Raw genomic sequence first — 14,890 nt, 5'->3', positions numbered from 1 at the left:
AATTGCTACTTTTCCCTCTCCTCGTTTTCTCCCTCTTCTGTCCTCCCCTGTCGTTGGGAGATCCCAATGTCAAGCTGCTAGCAGTAAATACCGTTCCATGGAACGTGAAATTGGCCGAAATGACTGCAAAATCGAGGTGAAAGGGGCCAAGTGGCAAGAAGGGCGTACAATAAATTTCCATCGGTACTTCAAAGCCGGCGCGTGATGGGCTTTTCGTTCGCTCGCGAGGGAACGGAACGTTGTGCCGAGCGTGTACGTGCAGGCTGTAGGTTGACGATGTGTTGGTGATGGGTTCGGGTCCGGTGGTAACCGGACTACACATTCATACACGAACGAGAGATCGTGCGTGACTGGTCGACCGGTGTACAGTCGGTTCATAGTTACGAGTGTGCGCTCGTGTGTGTGCATGTGTGTGTATGCCTTCTAACCTGCTCGTACATGCACGAGGGATTAGCGTGTATTGAACGGGCGTGCACGTGCGCTACCGCAGTTGCCTGTTTGCCTGTGTGCCATGCTCCTGAGCCAGGAGGCAACGAAACAATGGAACGTCGTCGTCGTCGTCGTCGTCGTTGTTGTTTCGTCAGGGCCGGCGAGTAAGCGAGGCTAGGGGCGGGTGGATCGTACTTGGTCCGGTTGCCCGGTGCATCTACAAAACCGCACATAAACGAACATCAGGAATTTCTGAAGACGGCTTTTCAGGCTCCCAGCGGTTCGAGAACCGCTTGCTCGTGACTGCCCCCTGGCGTACTTGTTTCTCAGTAGAGGCCGGGCCGCGACCAAGGAGGAACGTTCTGCGTGCTGGCCTCGAGTGTCTCGTGAAATCGGCAACCAGTACTAGCTCGTTTTAACGCCAGGGTGTTTGCCCGCTGTCTCCATGCATTTTGTCAGAGGTTTCTCTGTAAAAATCACGCGGAATGTTCATTTGGATATTGATCGACCGTCACCGTGAGCAGCGTGATCGCGAGGAGACTGTGTTTTTAAAGCGTGCGTGAGATCGATACTGGATCACACGGTAGTCAAGGAAACGCAGCCGGCGCGCGAGTGTACACCTGTATATTTCTCTTCCACGAGCCAGTGTTTACCGACCGTTCGTACGTAAAATCGGTGTCACTCGTCGATCTTTCTCTCCGTCCTTGAAAAATGAATCGTAACACGCGCCTCGTGGGATTATAATCGTTCTTTGATCGTCGAATGGTTGTCACGCCGGTTGGTTGGTTGGTTGGTTTTAGTGTTCCCCCGAGGTGATCATCTGGAACTTCAGCGTTTGCACGCTCGTCGAGCGATCACCGATTCGTTCGAATAAACGAGATGGAGTGTACCTAAGTGTCCGTAACTTGAGATATCCGCGCGGTCGTCGCATTTTCCACCGTCTGGAATCGTCGCCTCCTTTGCTCTCTCGCTCCTTTCATCTCGCATTCTCCTCGACCATCCTCCTTTCCCTATCTTCGCCTCGCGGTCCTCTCCTTCTGTTTCTCTCCCCGTCCTCGTCCACCTCTCTCCCTCTTTGTTGCTCCTTTCTCCGCTCCATTCCTCGGTCGACCGGTCTCTGAAGGGGGCGTGCTTGGCCACATTCAACAATGAGCGAACGCAAAACTATCTAAGCACGAGGCGCGAACGAATGGTTCTCTCCCGTGTGTTTTCTGACTGTGTGTGGCCCGCCCGATCTTCGCCCCGCGAGTGTGTTTACCCTTGTGAAACGGTCGCTCGATCCTTTTTTCCCGGATTTCAAATGGATTCACAACGGCCGATAACTTAACCGGAGGTTCGTCTCTTCGGCGTGTAGCTGCTTTTCCGCGAGGTGAGTGTGCCCCAGTGTTGTGTTAGCCTGTATCTCGAGTGGCAGTAGAGCTCCGATAGGTTTGGTTATTAGCACACTCTGAAACGCTTCAGTTCACTTTGAAACATTTGTGCAGATATGTTACGTGAAATTTCGTAAGCGCTGTAACGATCACGCTTGCAAAGTTGGAAAGAAAAGAATCTGCAAATGTACGTAGAAGTTGCAAATTATTTGGCCTTCAAATTTAGACTCGAGTCTTCGACACTTGTGACTTGAATTTTACTGTTCATCTTGCACGTTGATCTTTTTATTAAACTCTTCTACATACATCTTCAAATTGATTTCGAACTTAACTAATGCTATCATACAACAGTCGCGTTTCGTTACAACGCCAATGAAATTTCAATGTGTTTTTACATAACGCGTGTAACATGTACAGAAATGTTTTCGTGTAGTTCGAATATATGTGTGTGTGCTCGTAGCGAAAAATTCGAATTACTTCTAGAACAAAGAAACAATGATCACGCTTGAAGTCTGTGATACACGGACGATTTATAAAATGGATAAAATTCGTAGCGTGCTCAACTTTGTTTAGGTGTTTTAAATCTTAACTCCTAACATTGAAAGTTAGAGGAAGAAATAAAATAATCCACTTAGGTAATCAAATAACTGTTTACATTTGAAGAAGAAGCGGAGGAGGGAGAACTAGTGAACTTTCATTATTGGATCTATTTGATTATTCGAATTATCCTGTAATTCAATCGTATTCGAACGAACGAACTTTTACAAAGTCTCTCCACTTTTCCGCATTTTTATTCCCGTCAATTGACTGATCCCTCGTCAATTTATTTTCAATTGATTAACTTTTTCAACTACAAAGACCCGGCTCGATCTGAAGAACGAATTAATCCCCAGTGAGTTTTTCATTAATTCTATCGCCGTTAAAATTGTCAAATAATTTATGCAGTTGATAATAAATAAATTATTTCGAATGGAGTTTCTTAATCCTGATCGAACGTTGTGCTTCTGCGCTCAAGCCATCTCTGCGTCCCAGCCAGTGTGTATCAGCTTTTGATTCATAATCGTTAACCAATAGGTATCACGTTCCCATTTCGAAATGCCCATTACTCCGTGTGATAGATCGTGAGAAACGTTTGCCAGGCTTACGTTAGAGAAATCGACGCACGGTCACGCTAAAAACGAATCCTTGTGTTATTATTATTACAGGATTCTATTTATCTGAACTCACGGTAGGACAAACAGTTCTTGTTCAACTGGATTTCGTGTAGGAATATCAGAAGCCAAACAGATCAAATCTATGTTTTATATATTTTTCAGTCTTAAAAGTTCTTACGCAGAATTTAATAACTAACAATATTAATGAGTTAACAAATTGCAAGTCACGAATTTACGGAACCCTGTCGTACAATGATCTACTCGCTAGTATGTATCGTCAACAAATTGACGAAGTTACAAATTAGAAATTATGGATTCTCCTTTTTTTTTTTACGATTTTATAATTTTTCGCCAATTAGAAACGATCGGATAGCCTTTATTAAGTGAATCAATATGGTTTTCGAATGTGATACTTGACTAATTCACTTCAACAAACGCAATTTTTTTGTTCGTCGTGTCTAAAACATTCCATGGGATAAATGTGTTTTCGTTAAATTTTTCCGTTTCCTCTCGAAATAATTGGCATAGAAGCGAATAATCGAGCGTGGACACGTGTCCGAGAGCCAGGTCCAGCCCAAATTGGACACGCTTTGACTTCGGGTAGCCGTTCTTTCAGCTTCATTCGGGATGAAACGACGTAGAACCCGTGGCAAAGGCGAAAAGCGGCGGGCTCGAATACTTTTCCCTCCGACAGACGGATTTTAGAGAGAGCAACGTGCTCCCTTCGAACTCGACAACACGTGTGAATGTCGTTACTCGCGGTCGTAAAGTATTTTATGTATTCGGCCAAAGTGGAAGGAATCGACATTATCGATGGGCCCTTCTTCTCGCGTCGTTTTCGTCGTTGTGTTGGTTGCTGTCCAAAAATACTGACGACTGCCGAAAATATACTTACATTCACTTGGCTGAGACACGATATAACGGAAGTGGTATTTCCGTACGGGAAACCTTGCGCGTTTGATCGCTTCGAGTGATATATGCTTTGGCAAGCGACCTCGGAACGATATTGACATGGCAATGGCGGCAAAATTAAAAGTGTGCTGCTTATGTAGGAATCGTTTATAAACGTTTATAGTATATTGTAAATTTTATTTACAATGTACTATAAAACAATAAACGTGGCCATGTAGGAATGTCAACTTAGAATATCCTTTCTATTTTTCTAAAGAAAAAAAAAAAAGTAAATAAAACGTTACGGTATGATATCGAATGTGACAAAGACAAATCGTAGACGTTATCATAAATATTTACGTGACGGGATTTAATCGTTTGCCCTTATCGGGAGAATAAATTCAAATGAAATCGCAGTTTGTCGTAAATACTCTGAAGAAATATTTCATGTCTCTTGTAAGTCGCAAGACGACTGTGCGGACTACGTAATTAAGGCAAATGGTTCGTCAACTTGGGCAACGTAAAGCGGATGCGGCGAATTCCTTTATGAAATTAGTCTGTTACATATAGTCATTATTTCTGTCAGAGGAAATGTTTGAAGAAATGGTATTTTCGTATAATTTAATTGTTTCGCTATTAAATTTGATTCAACAACGTTAATCTGAACAATTAACGTGGCTATTATGTTTAACAGTGTAGTCGACAATGATCTATAATTGGAAGATTATTTCTTTATTCTAGTTCTGTTACGTTATTCAACTCGTTGTAATTATTTTCATATTTAAATATACGGTTCTGAATATTTGAAAACAATTTTTTGTCGAGACTTTTTATTATCTATTCAATATGAATATTTAGCATATACATAGTATATATATAATATGTATATTATGCACTGTGAGCATGCGCAAGGAACGCATTTGAAAACAATTTTTTGTCAAGACTCTTTATTATCTATTCAATATTTAAGAATATTTAGCATATACATAATATATATATATGTATATCATATGTCTATCATGCACTGTGAGCATGCGCAAGGAACGCAGGAAAAGGCGCCAATCGAGAATCAAATTAAATTTAATCAACTCTACTTTTGCGTCACGAAATAAACAATTGGAATTGAAATTGATCAGATTGACTCGTGTGCACTATGGAAAAAGATATTGCAAGAATTTGCTATATAGAGAAGTGTACTTACACGACTCGCTCTTCTTCATACAGCACGCATCTATAATCGTTACAGTCAGTGTCAGTAATTTCATTTAGCGTACTCGATCAAAAATAAATTACGACTTCGACCGAATCACTTTGCCCGGTGATTGACTGCATTAACGTCAAGTGGGCAGGTGAGGATAGACACCAGTCGTTTATCATGCGAGATCAGTATGCCTCGTGTCTCTTCGCTTTGGCATCTACGTTCTTCTACGTAATTTGAATTTCAAATTCATTTCCGCAAAAACAACCTCCCCCCTTTTTTTTTTTTTTTTTTTTTTTTTTAGATTGAAAAGTTCGTGATGTCGCTAGACTGTCATAACTGTTCGATTTAAAGTTCTATATGACAATGATTTCAAAGAGACATCTCGAATTCCGATACGACTTCCACGATCATCCAATGTCCGAAAGCTTCGTCGCAAATACATTTTTCCCCGACAAAACGTGTAACTACAATTATCGCGTATTCGTCCGTCGCTAATAAACAGATTAATTTCTATCATTATTATCGTAACACGCGGTGAAACACGTACGCGAGCGTCGCAAATAACAACACGTTTATCTTGTTAGCTGGATCTCACACTCGGCGTATATTATTACGCATCGTTGCGTGTGTACAGCGTTAGCGAATTATACGCTGCGTTTTGAATCTCAATCGTTCAGCTCTTACGACGCGGACGCATTTCGTGTCCCACACCTGTTTCTTTCTTTTTTTTTTTTGTTCCTCTCGCTCCTTGCACGAGTACTGCACCGTCTTGCCGCGCGTTCAACACAGGACACACCGCTTCTTCCATTAATTTTCGTCTTTTCGCACGAGAAATTTCCCGTTTGCAGAAATTCCTTCCGTTTTTTCGCGAGTAGAGAAAGTTGCTATTCCTGCAACTTTTATACTCCATCGTTCGTAAGATTCTACGAGGAGCCGGTGCATTAATAATCCTGCCTTCGCGTGGTGGAAAGAAAAACCTCTCTGGCGACCTCGTTGCTCGTGCAAAGTGAAACAAAGTTGCCGCGTTAAAAAAAAATTTCACTTCCCGTCCGAGGCTTTTATGTTATTTAATTTTCCATGCTGGCCGAAAACGTCGCCACTTCTTGTCTCTCATCCTTGCACTTTCAAAAGATCCGAAGGGAAATGAAAATCTCTCGGAAGGGTCTTCAAAATTATTTTAACGACTCGACTCTCTTGCAGTGGATACCCGGTACGTTTTTCAGCGAGGGAACTAATGATACGTTTCTCGTTGAAAATCGTGTAGATCATTCGCGAAGATCAAAGAAACACGTACGTACGTGTTGCACGCGTCATTGAATTTCTTTGAAGGGGACCCAGTGTCTCGTCGATCGACGATAGTTTTTTCCTGCAATTACGCTCTGTCGCGTTTTCTTTCACCAGCACGCGAGCGTGCATTCGCATGGAAACACGTAGAAAGACGATTCGCGATGAAGGCGAGGGTGCAAAGCGACTGGAAGGCGTGCCCGTTTTACGAAACGTAATAAGATTATGTTCACAGAAGGATTATTATTAGAATTATTAGACAGATTATACATCTGTTGAGGTGTTAGGATTATATGTTTAATTTGAAATTAACTAATAAGTAATTGATAATGTTTAATTATTTCGTTTTAATTTATACTTGTGTGACATATATCATTGGTGGCTTTTTACGAAACGTAATAAGATTATGTTCACAGAAGGATTATTATTAGAATTATTAGGCAGATTATACATCTGTTGAGGTGTTAGGATTATATGTTTAATTTGAAATTAACTAATAAGTAATTGATAATGTTTAATTATTTCGTTTTAATTTATACTTGTGTGACATATATCATTGGTGGCTTTTTGCTATGTAATATAATTTGACCTAAATTTCTAAAATTAATTTAGCTAGCTTAAACTGTTATGTGTAAAATTCAATACGTTCTCACGTCAAGTTACACTGCGAAATTAGAAATTTTATGTTAGCGTGGAAATTAGCTCTGAAATTTAGAGCAGTTGTGATGATTGGAATTGAATTTTTTTTTTCCATTGTGCTTATCTTAAGTTTACTCAAAGTAATGTTTAATTATTTCGTTTTAATTTATACTTGTGTGACATATATCATTGGTGGTTTTTTGCTATGTAATATAATTTGACCTAAATTTCTAAAATTAATTTAGCTAGCTTAAACTGTTATGTGTAAAATTCAATACGTTCTCACGTCAAGTTACACTGCGAAATTAGAAATTTTATGTTAGCGTGGAAATTAGCTCTGAAATTTAGAGCAGTTGTGATGATTGGAATTGAATTTTTTTTTTCCATTGTGCTTATCTTAAGTTTACTCAAAGTAATGTTTAATTATTTCGTTTTAATTTATACTTGTGTGACATATATCATTGGTGGTTTTTTGCTATGTAATATAATTTGACCTAAATTTCTAAAATTAATTTAGCTAGCTTAAACTGTTATGTGTAAAATTCAATACGTTCTCACGTCAAGTTACACTGCGAAATTAGAAACTTTATGTTAGCGTGGAAATTAGCTCTCAAATTTAGAGCAGTTGTGATGATTGGAATTCAATTTTTTTTTTCCATTGTGCTTGTCTTAAGTTTACATCAAAGTACGATGTACGAAAAATATATTTGCAAGTATAATTAGTGATGTATTGTGCAATATTAGTTGTTTCACGAAGAAATTAAATTATTATTAAAAGAATTTTTTCATTTATAAATATTTTGAAGACAACGGTGAACAAAAATTGAGTAATAACGGTAAATGGGTATGATTCTTCCAGAAAGAAATTGAAAGAAACGATGAAAAAGAGGCGCATTAATTAGCCGATAATCAGAACGATGCATCATGGCTTCGTCTTTAGGGGGACCAGGAATGGCGTCGGGTGTTCCGTCACCGCGAAGAGTCAACCTGGAATTTCCACCACCTCCACCTTACCCACCGCCTCACAGTCAGGTGCGTAATTGCTAGCATGCAATGCCAAACCTCACGCAACTTACGTTGTCTGCACAATTCTAATATGTATCTAACTTGTACGTAGAATGAGCCTTGCCAGTGCTTTAAATCAGAATAACAGTATTTATACGTAATTAATATTAGATACTGTCGCACCATTACCAACTGAGAATTCCCATCTCGTGCAGCAAATTTTAATTAAATATCAAGGCGTAAATGTACACCGTAAGAATCTTTCGTAGAGAGTCGCGCGTATAATTTTTAATTATACCCAGTTGGACACTATTTTTCGCTTAATTTGACGTACCTTATATCTTAACTCACTATGCACACGCGTTAGTATGAGTTAGTCACGGGCGTGGTAATCTGTTAACACGATCACGTAGTCGACGATTTCTGCTGTAGTATTTGCAAACAAGCAATTTTGTTAATGAATTTAATTATTTAAAATATTATTTTTAATATTTTAAATAATTAATGAATTTAATTATTCAAAGTATTAAAATAGTAATGAATCTTAGCAATCAAAAATTGGAGAATTAGCAGAGTTATTGGAAAAATATTAATTCGATAATTCTAAAAATCAAAATACACGTTCTTGTTGTATGTCGTTTTTCATTACCTTCAGATGGCCTGCTCTGGATTGGTGGATCCTGGACCGGTAGCATCACCCATAGCGAGCTCTGCTCACCAGCATCCCCTTCAGGATTATTCATACGCGTACTTCGAACCTGGCCCGAGTCGGCTGCACGGCACATATCCGGCGGAAGTTGGCCTGAATCGTGTGCAGCCGCAGCAGCAGCAACAACAACTGCGCCCGGATTCGTTCAAGAGGCATACGTACATGACACGATACGGGACGGAGGAGAATATTTACGAGGAGATATCGGAGATCAAGTGAGAAATCCATCCTCCAAAATATAGTTATTCGTTTAAAAAAGAACACCTTTCGAGATATAATTTTTTCTTGATGCACGAGCATTGAGATGAGGTTTATCCTTGGCGATTTGAAAGTAACAGTAGCACGCAGGCCACTAGTAAAAGTAAAAATAGTACAAAATAAAGCACGAACTAGATAAACGAATTTATGTTTAAGATTTTCATGTAAAATTAACAAATTTACATGAAAGTGAAATCAGTCGTTTTCTTTAGCGACTTGTTTTTGGTGATTCGTCGGATAAGATTCTTTGGGCGGATTTTCAATAAATATTTTCGCGAATAAAAATGTTCTTAGTAGCAAACGAAATATTTGGAAATTGATCGATTTTTCTATTTACAAAAATGTACCTTTTTTTGTTACTGTCACGCGCTTGTTTATGTATCTAGTGGATCCGTTTCTAAATTTGTTTATCGATACTCAAACACGTTCGAGACAGCGCGAGAGAGATTAAATATTTCCTTTAGAATGGGCCACTTTACCGAAATGGCCGAACTAAACTAAATAATAATATATAATGACAAAACAGTGTCTGCTTTTCTATCATGTTATCACATGTTATTTACTATGGCACAGTGGATAATGGTAACACGAGATAGAGTAGCAAATCTGGCCGCAGTTTTGGTGTTTAAAGCGTAAACGATAGAGATATCTTCTCATTACAGGAAGACGATATTAACAAGACTCAAAGACACTCAGGTTTCTTAAGTCTAGTCTAAACAACTATTCGCAGACCTGTGCCTCTCAACATTGTCCACATTCAATTTGCAGGCGACGGAAATACTAAAACTACGAGTCTAAAAGACAGCATCCGATATATTTTGTTCTCTAGCTTGTATTTGAAATGGAAAACAAGAGACAGCGTCTGCGAACAATTGTGAGACTTAAGGCTTTTTACGGTCGATAAGAAGAGCTTTAAGGTCGATAGGGGATGATGATAGCCGCGGTAGAATCATGTTTCATTCAATCTAACTAGTTGATGAATACGCACGTTCATTCGCCTCGTAGCGAAATGAACTTCAACTGATGCGAGTTGAACGCGATGTTCAAGTGGACAACAAGCTTCTCCTCTTGCCCAGCCACTTGGCCCGATCTGACGTATTCCCTGCACCGGATGCTATCAGACTTAACGATTAAAGTCGCAAACAATAAGAAAACAAGTCGGAGTAGATTGTTAGGAACGTTTAATAGCGTTCGTCATCATAACATGCCCAGAAACATTTGCAATCGTTTCGAATACCACTAATCACTGTTCTCTCCGTCAAGAACACATATTATTAACATAAATAGTAGACTTATTATTTTAGAGTTCGCCTTAAACAACGTTCGTGTTAGAAAATGTTGGAAAATTTTAGAAACAGTGATGAGAGTCTTCAAGGTCTTTAATAGGTTTCGGAATTCTCTAAACTTGGCGGATCAAGTCAAATCTCGAACGTAATGCTCGATTAAATTCCAATATAATTCTCGTAAGCTCAACATGATTTAATAAATAAAGACAGAGGTAATGTATCATGAATGTGGTGAAAAATATCATCTACATTCTCACTTATTTTCGCCAGATTAAATGTCATTTTATTCTATTTTTTAAATTTTTGCTTGTATAATTTCAATTTGTACGTACAATCACATATGATCATGCAAGGACTGGAACATCTCTGTGAATGTTCCTCTTAATGTCAACGCCAACCGGTTTAATGACTGTGAATCATTAGCGAACGATTATCGTTTATCGAAACAACCGCTTTATATGATTTCACATTGTATATGCAAGAGAGAAGCGTATGTAAATACTAATGGAGAACTCGAATTCATTAGCAGACAATGTCACCGAGCGTTGCACGGTTCGAGGAGATCTCTAGTGGCGGAGGAGGTGCGACGGGTTCAGTCACGGCATCGTCGAGTACTCGGGGAATTGAACCTCAGCGTGGAGGCAATGCTGATGCCTACCGTGGTCGATAACAACGACGAGGACGAGCCACAGGATCAAAGAGGGGCGTCCACGGAGGAATTGTTATCCTCGGTCAGTCCCACCGACGACCTCCTTTCGCCTGTTGGCTGTGACATGGACAGCGGCTTCAGTGGAAGCTCCAGTGCAAGTTACAGGTTGATAGAGACACATTGTAACGTGTTCGTACTTGGTGTGGGTAGAAAATTCTTGTGGAGTGTATAAATTCTTCATCATTTATTTTAGTTTTTATTGCTCTGTTTATCAATTTATTCTTTATGATCTTTCTTTTTTTTCTTCCTTTTTAGAATTTCAGATAACTTTAAAGACAGTTCTTAAAGTAATTTTATAGCTTTGCCATAACTAATTGTTATGGTTAATAGAGACACATTGTAACGTGTTCGTACTTGGTGTGGGTAGAAAATTCTTGTGGAGTGTATAAATTCTTCATCATTTATTTTAGTTTTTATTGCTCTGTTTATCAATTTATTCTTTATGATCTTTCTTTTTTTTCTTCCTTTTTAGAATTTCAGATAACTTTAAAGACAGTTCTTAAAGTAATTTTATAGCTTTGCCATAACTAATTGTCATGGTTATTGTGTTGTTAAGAAATTACAATTGATTACCATCGTTGATCATTGATTAACGATTTTGTATTGTTAGAGATTACAATGATTTATCATTTATCTGTACTATCCGTTTTTGAATTGATCCTTCTCTTTTAAATACATGCATACTTTGTTTCTCAGTTAAAACATACATTGACCATGGAATTTCCTCTCTTTAGTATTGCTAAATCAAAACTAAAAAAGTGTATACAAAGATATTGTCACCGTCAAAATATAAAATATAAACAACAGAAGGCTCCACGAATTTTTTGTCCACAATTTTACTTTTAAATGATTCTAAAACATAAATCTAAAAATAACTGGGGGAAAATGAAAAAGAGACCTAAAATTTTTTATTGTTGTTTGTTCAGGTCCGGACTGGGATCATTGAGGAGGGGAATAGGCAAGACTAGCACTCCAGAATTGGCGGGTGGTCAGCGTAAAACGAAAGCGGCTATGATCTGGAAAAAGGGTTGGAAAGGCTGGAAGAAATTTCATTCTTTCGGGAACAATAGCAACAAGACTGGTGAGTCATTCGTACCATTTGTTACCTCTATTTTATACCACGCAATTCAGATTATTATTCAGCATGCTTTTTTAATCGTAAAAATATTTTGAAGATTGAAGATTCGCGAATTTTTATACATGTTCTACTTCATAAATAAATAAATAAATATATATATATATATATATATATTTATGAAGTAGAACATAAGTATAAAAATATATATATCGAACATGTATAAATATATATATGTCGAAAGCATAGTAAAAGTATAAAATTTAGGGAATGTAAAATGACTAGTAGAGTACTGACTAACAATAAGTATAAAAGTGTCTATTATTCCCAGAAAGTGCAAAGTATCTCGCAAAGTTTGATATTATGGGATAGATAAAATAATCTAAAATCAATAGCAGAAAAACTTCTGAAAAAAAGAATTGAGTTTGAATTAAATAATATATATTAAACAAAAATACTCGGAAAGATAATAATAATAAATCGAAATTAATTTAAAGCCCGTTCGATTTAACATTTTTCCCTATCGGTTATCTTGGTTATAATAAATCCCTACTGCAACAAAAGTGTAAGCTGCGGTCAAGCTTCGGTCACGAACAGCTCATGGTCGAGAATTAATTATACTCGGCGGCTGTGGCTGTGTTAAAAATTCTCATTGCGCGATCCTCGACTATCGTGCTGCGAATACGAAGTCGGTGAGAGCAAGAAATAAAAGTGAAGAGAGAAAGAGAGAGAGAGAGAGAGAGAGAGAGAGAGAGAGAGAGAGAGAGAAATATGTCCAGAAGTACCGCTCCTTCCATACAGGTGTTTCGAAAAGTATGCGAGGGCTTTAGCACTTTCGTTTCTGTACGACCAAGGTGAAATATTTAGAATTATTCTACAACCAATAAATTCTGTTGAACATAACTTCAAAGGATAGTACTATATATACTTTTGTTATATTATTATATTATTCCACCTTGGCGAAATATTTGGAATTATTACAACCAATAAATTCTGTTGAACATAACTTCGAAGCTACACAGCTTCATTACATTTAAGAATTATTACAATTTAAGAAAGCTCATTGTTACTCTGCAGTACACGTCGCCAACTTGCCAAAACGATTGGCAAAAATATATCCATGTTGCAACCGGTACATTAGAATTTTCGGAAGAAAATCGACGAAGAAATTTTTTTCTCGAGAGGCGAGTAGAGTTAGTTATTTTTCGAGCGCCATCGGATGGGACATATTCGCAAGACACAATCTGCAATCCGCGATCTTGATCAATCCCCTCGGCTGGGCCGTATTCGGAGGCCCATCGAGCACCTTTTGTGCATTCGTTTCACGGCCCTTTGTCGCGCATAACTGCACAAGTATGCGCAGGCCTTTCTTTCATGGGAACGCTGCCCTCTCCCGGGCTATGACGCAAGCGTTTGGGCCCCGTGCGCGCTCGTGTGCATTTGGCGCACGAACCGAGTTAATTATTGGTACTTGGAACGGGTCAGCCGCGGGGTCACTCGGTGGAGAAGCAGATGCAAGACCACGTGCACCGCCCAGCTCATTCTTTCTGTTTCCCTTTCTTTCTCCCATGCACCATCCCGCTGCGATCTTCCTTCTCTGCTTTGCCATCATCTCCGCCTCCGTTTCCATCTCCTTCTCCCTCGTTATGAACGTACGTTTGATCGTGGCTTTCGCCTGGACATTGCGCTCAGATTTCTCAATATGGTGGCATCCTCAGTGCGATGCATTGGAAGAACACGAAAATGGAGAAACACGTATCATCTATATTGCTTGCGGTATTAATTTATTCGAACAAGCCAAGTGTTGACTAGTTAAGACGTACTGTATTTTGTATTTTATATAGATTGTAAAAACAATTTAATTTTTCTCATTTTTCGTGAAAATGCAGATCTAGATAGAGGCATTGTTGACAATGGGATACGACGTATTAATTACAGTAGTAGGAATTCATTTCATTCAAGTTGAATTCAACGGAACCAACTGCTGAATATTCTGTGTTTTTTTCTTCATTTACTCCAAAAAAATTTTTTTTAAAAATGTGTCACAAGATCAGTCTTAAAATTCAAAGTCGAAAAATTTTTTTTCAATTAGATAATATCGTGTGATGTACACGAATAAAACTCTCAAACTATAAGTATTTTGTACAGATGCATAGTATGTGCTTACTGTTGCTGTAGCATTTTACTCGAAGCATCTCTTCGATTAAAAAAAAAAAAAAAAACCAACGATCTTTGGCTCGTCACACTGTCTGTACGTAGTTATATGTGTTCGACAAGCTATATTATATATCACACGACAGAAGGTTCTGTCGATAGCCGCCAAAAGATTGTAAACAAAGAATCGTGTGGATAGGGCAGATGTTCAGAAAAGAGCAGTCTCTCAAGGCACTCGACCATATGGTTTCCGGGATCTCATGGTGATTCTCAAATGGTCCCACTCTAATCTCGAGGACACCCCTCCCGATTGAAACAATACCAGCTTTGTGGTGACCACCGAGTGGTACGAGTCTTTTTTTTCGAAATTTCAAGCTGAAGTTAACAAATCCCAGAATAATGGAGACAATAAAAGAAATCTTTTCTCGAGCGATCGATTATCGATTCACTCCTGTTATACATTGTTGTTTCGGAAAGCACACAATTGGAAATGTAAATTGAAAGTAAGAATATAATTTTTTTAGACAGGAGATTACGATAAATGTAGAATTAAACAAAAATAACTCTTCTAATAAAAAAAAAAAAAATCAGAAAGCATTCTTCAGACTTTAAGAAATATAAAAAATCGATAAAATAATAGAAGAAAATAACAATGAAGACGAGAAATGCGAAGGAGGAATCTGTAAAAAGAATCAAATGGAATTGAAAGGAGCTGAAACAGTAGAC

General features: G+C 38.4%; 1 protein-coding gene across 2 annotated transcripts in view; it reads left to right on the top strand.

The window, feature by feature from the left end:
* The first annotated feature begins 1,675 nt into the window (after positions 1-1,675).
* LOC122536686 (rho guanine nucleotide exchange factor 10) overlaps positions 1,676-14,890 on the top strand; it is a 47,644-nt gene continuing 34,429 nt past the window's right edge. The window contains exons 1-5 of one of the 2 annotated variants that reach the window (XM_043669228.1): positions 1,676-1,798; positions 7,828-8,000; positions 8,629-8,897; positions 10,756-11,040; positions 11,862-12,016. In XM_043669228.1, the coding sequence (XP_043525163.1) occupies positions 7,893-8,000; positions 8,629-8,897; positions 10,756-11,040; positions 11,862-12,016 (817 nt within the window). In that variant the 5' untranslated portion in view covers positions 1,676-1,798; positions 7,828-7,892. Of the gene's footprint in view, positions 1,799-7,827; positions 8,001-8,628; positions 8,898-10,752; positions 11,041-11,861; positions 12,017-14,890 lie in introns of both variants that reach the window. The other variant, XM_043669227.1, reaches the window with a different exon arrangement.

The sequence above is a fragment of the Frieseomelitta varia genome, unplaced genomic scaffold (genome assembly GCF_011392965.1).
Source record: "Frieseomelitta varia isolate USP_RPSP 00005682 unplaced genomic scaffold, Fvar_1.2 scaffold_866, whole genome shotgun sequence".
NCBI lineage: Eukaryota > Metazoa > Arthropoda > Insecta > Hymenoptera > Apidae > Frieseomelitta > Frieseomelitta varia.
The sequence above is the reverse complement of the archived record's forward strand: the minus strand, read 5'-3'. Positions and strand labels throughout refer to the sequence as shown.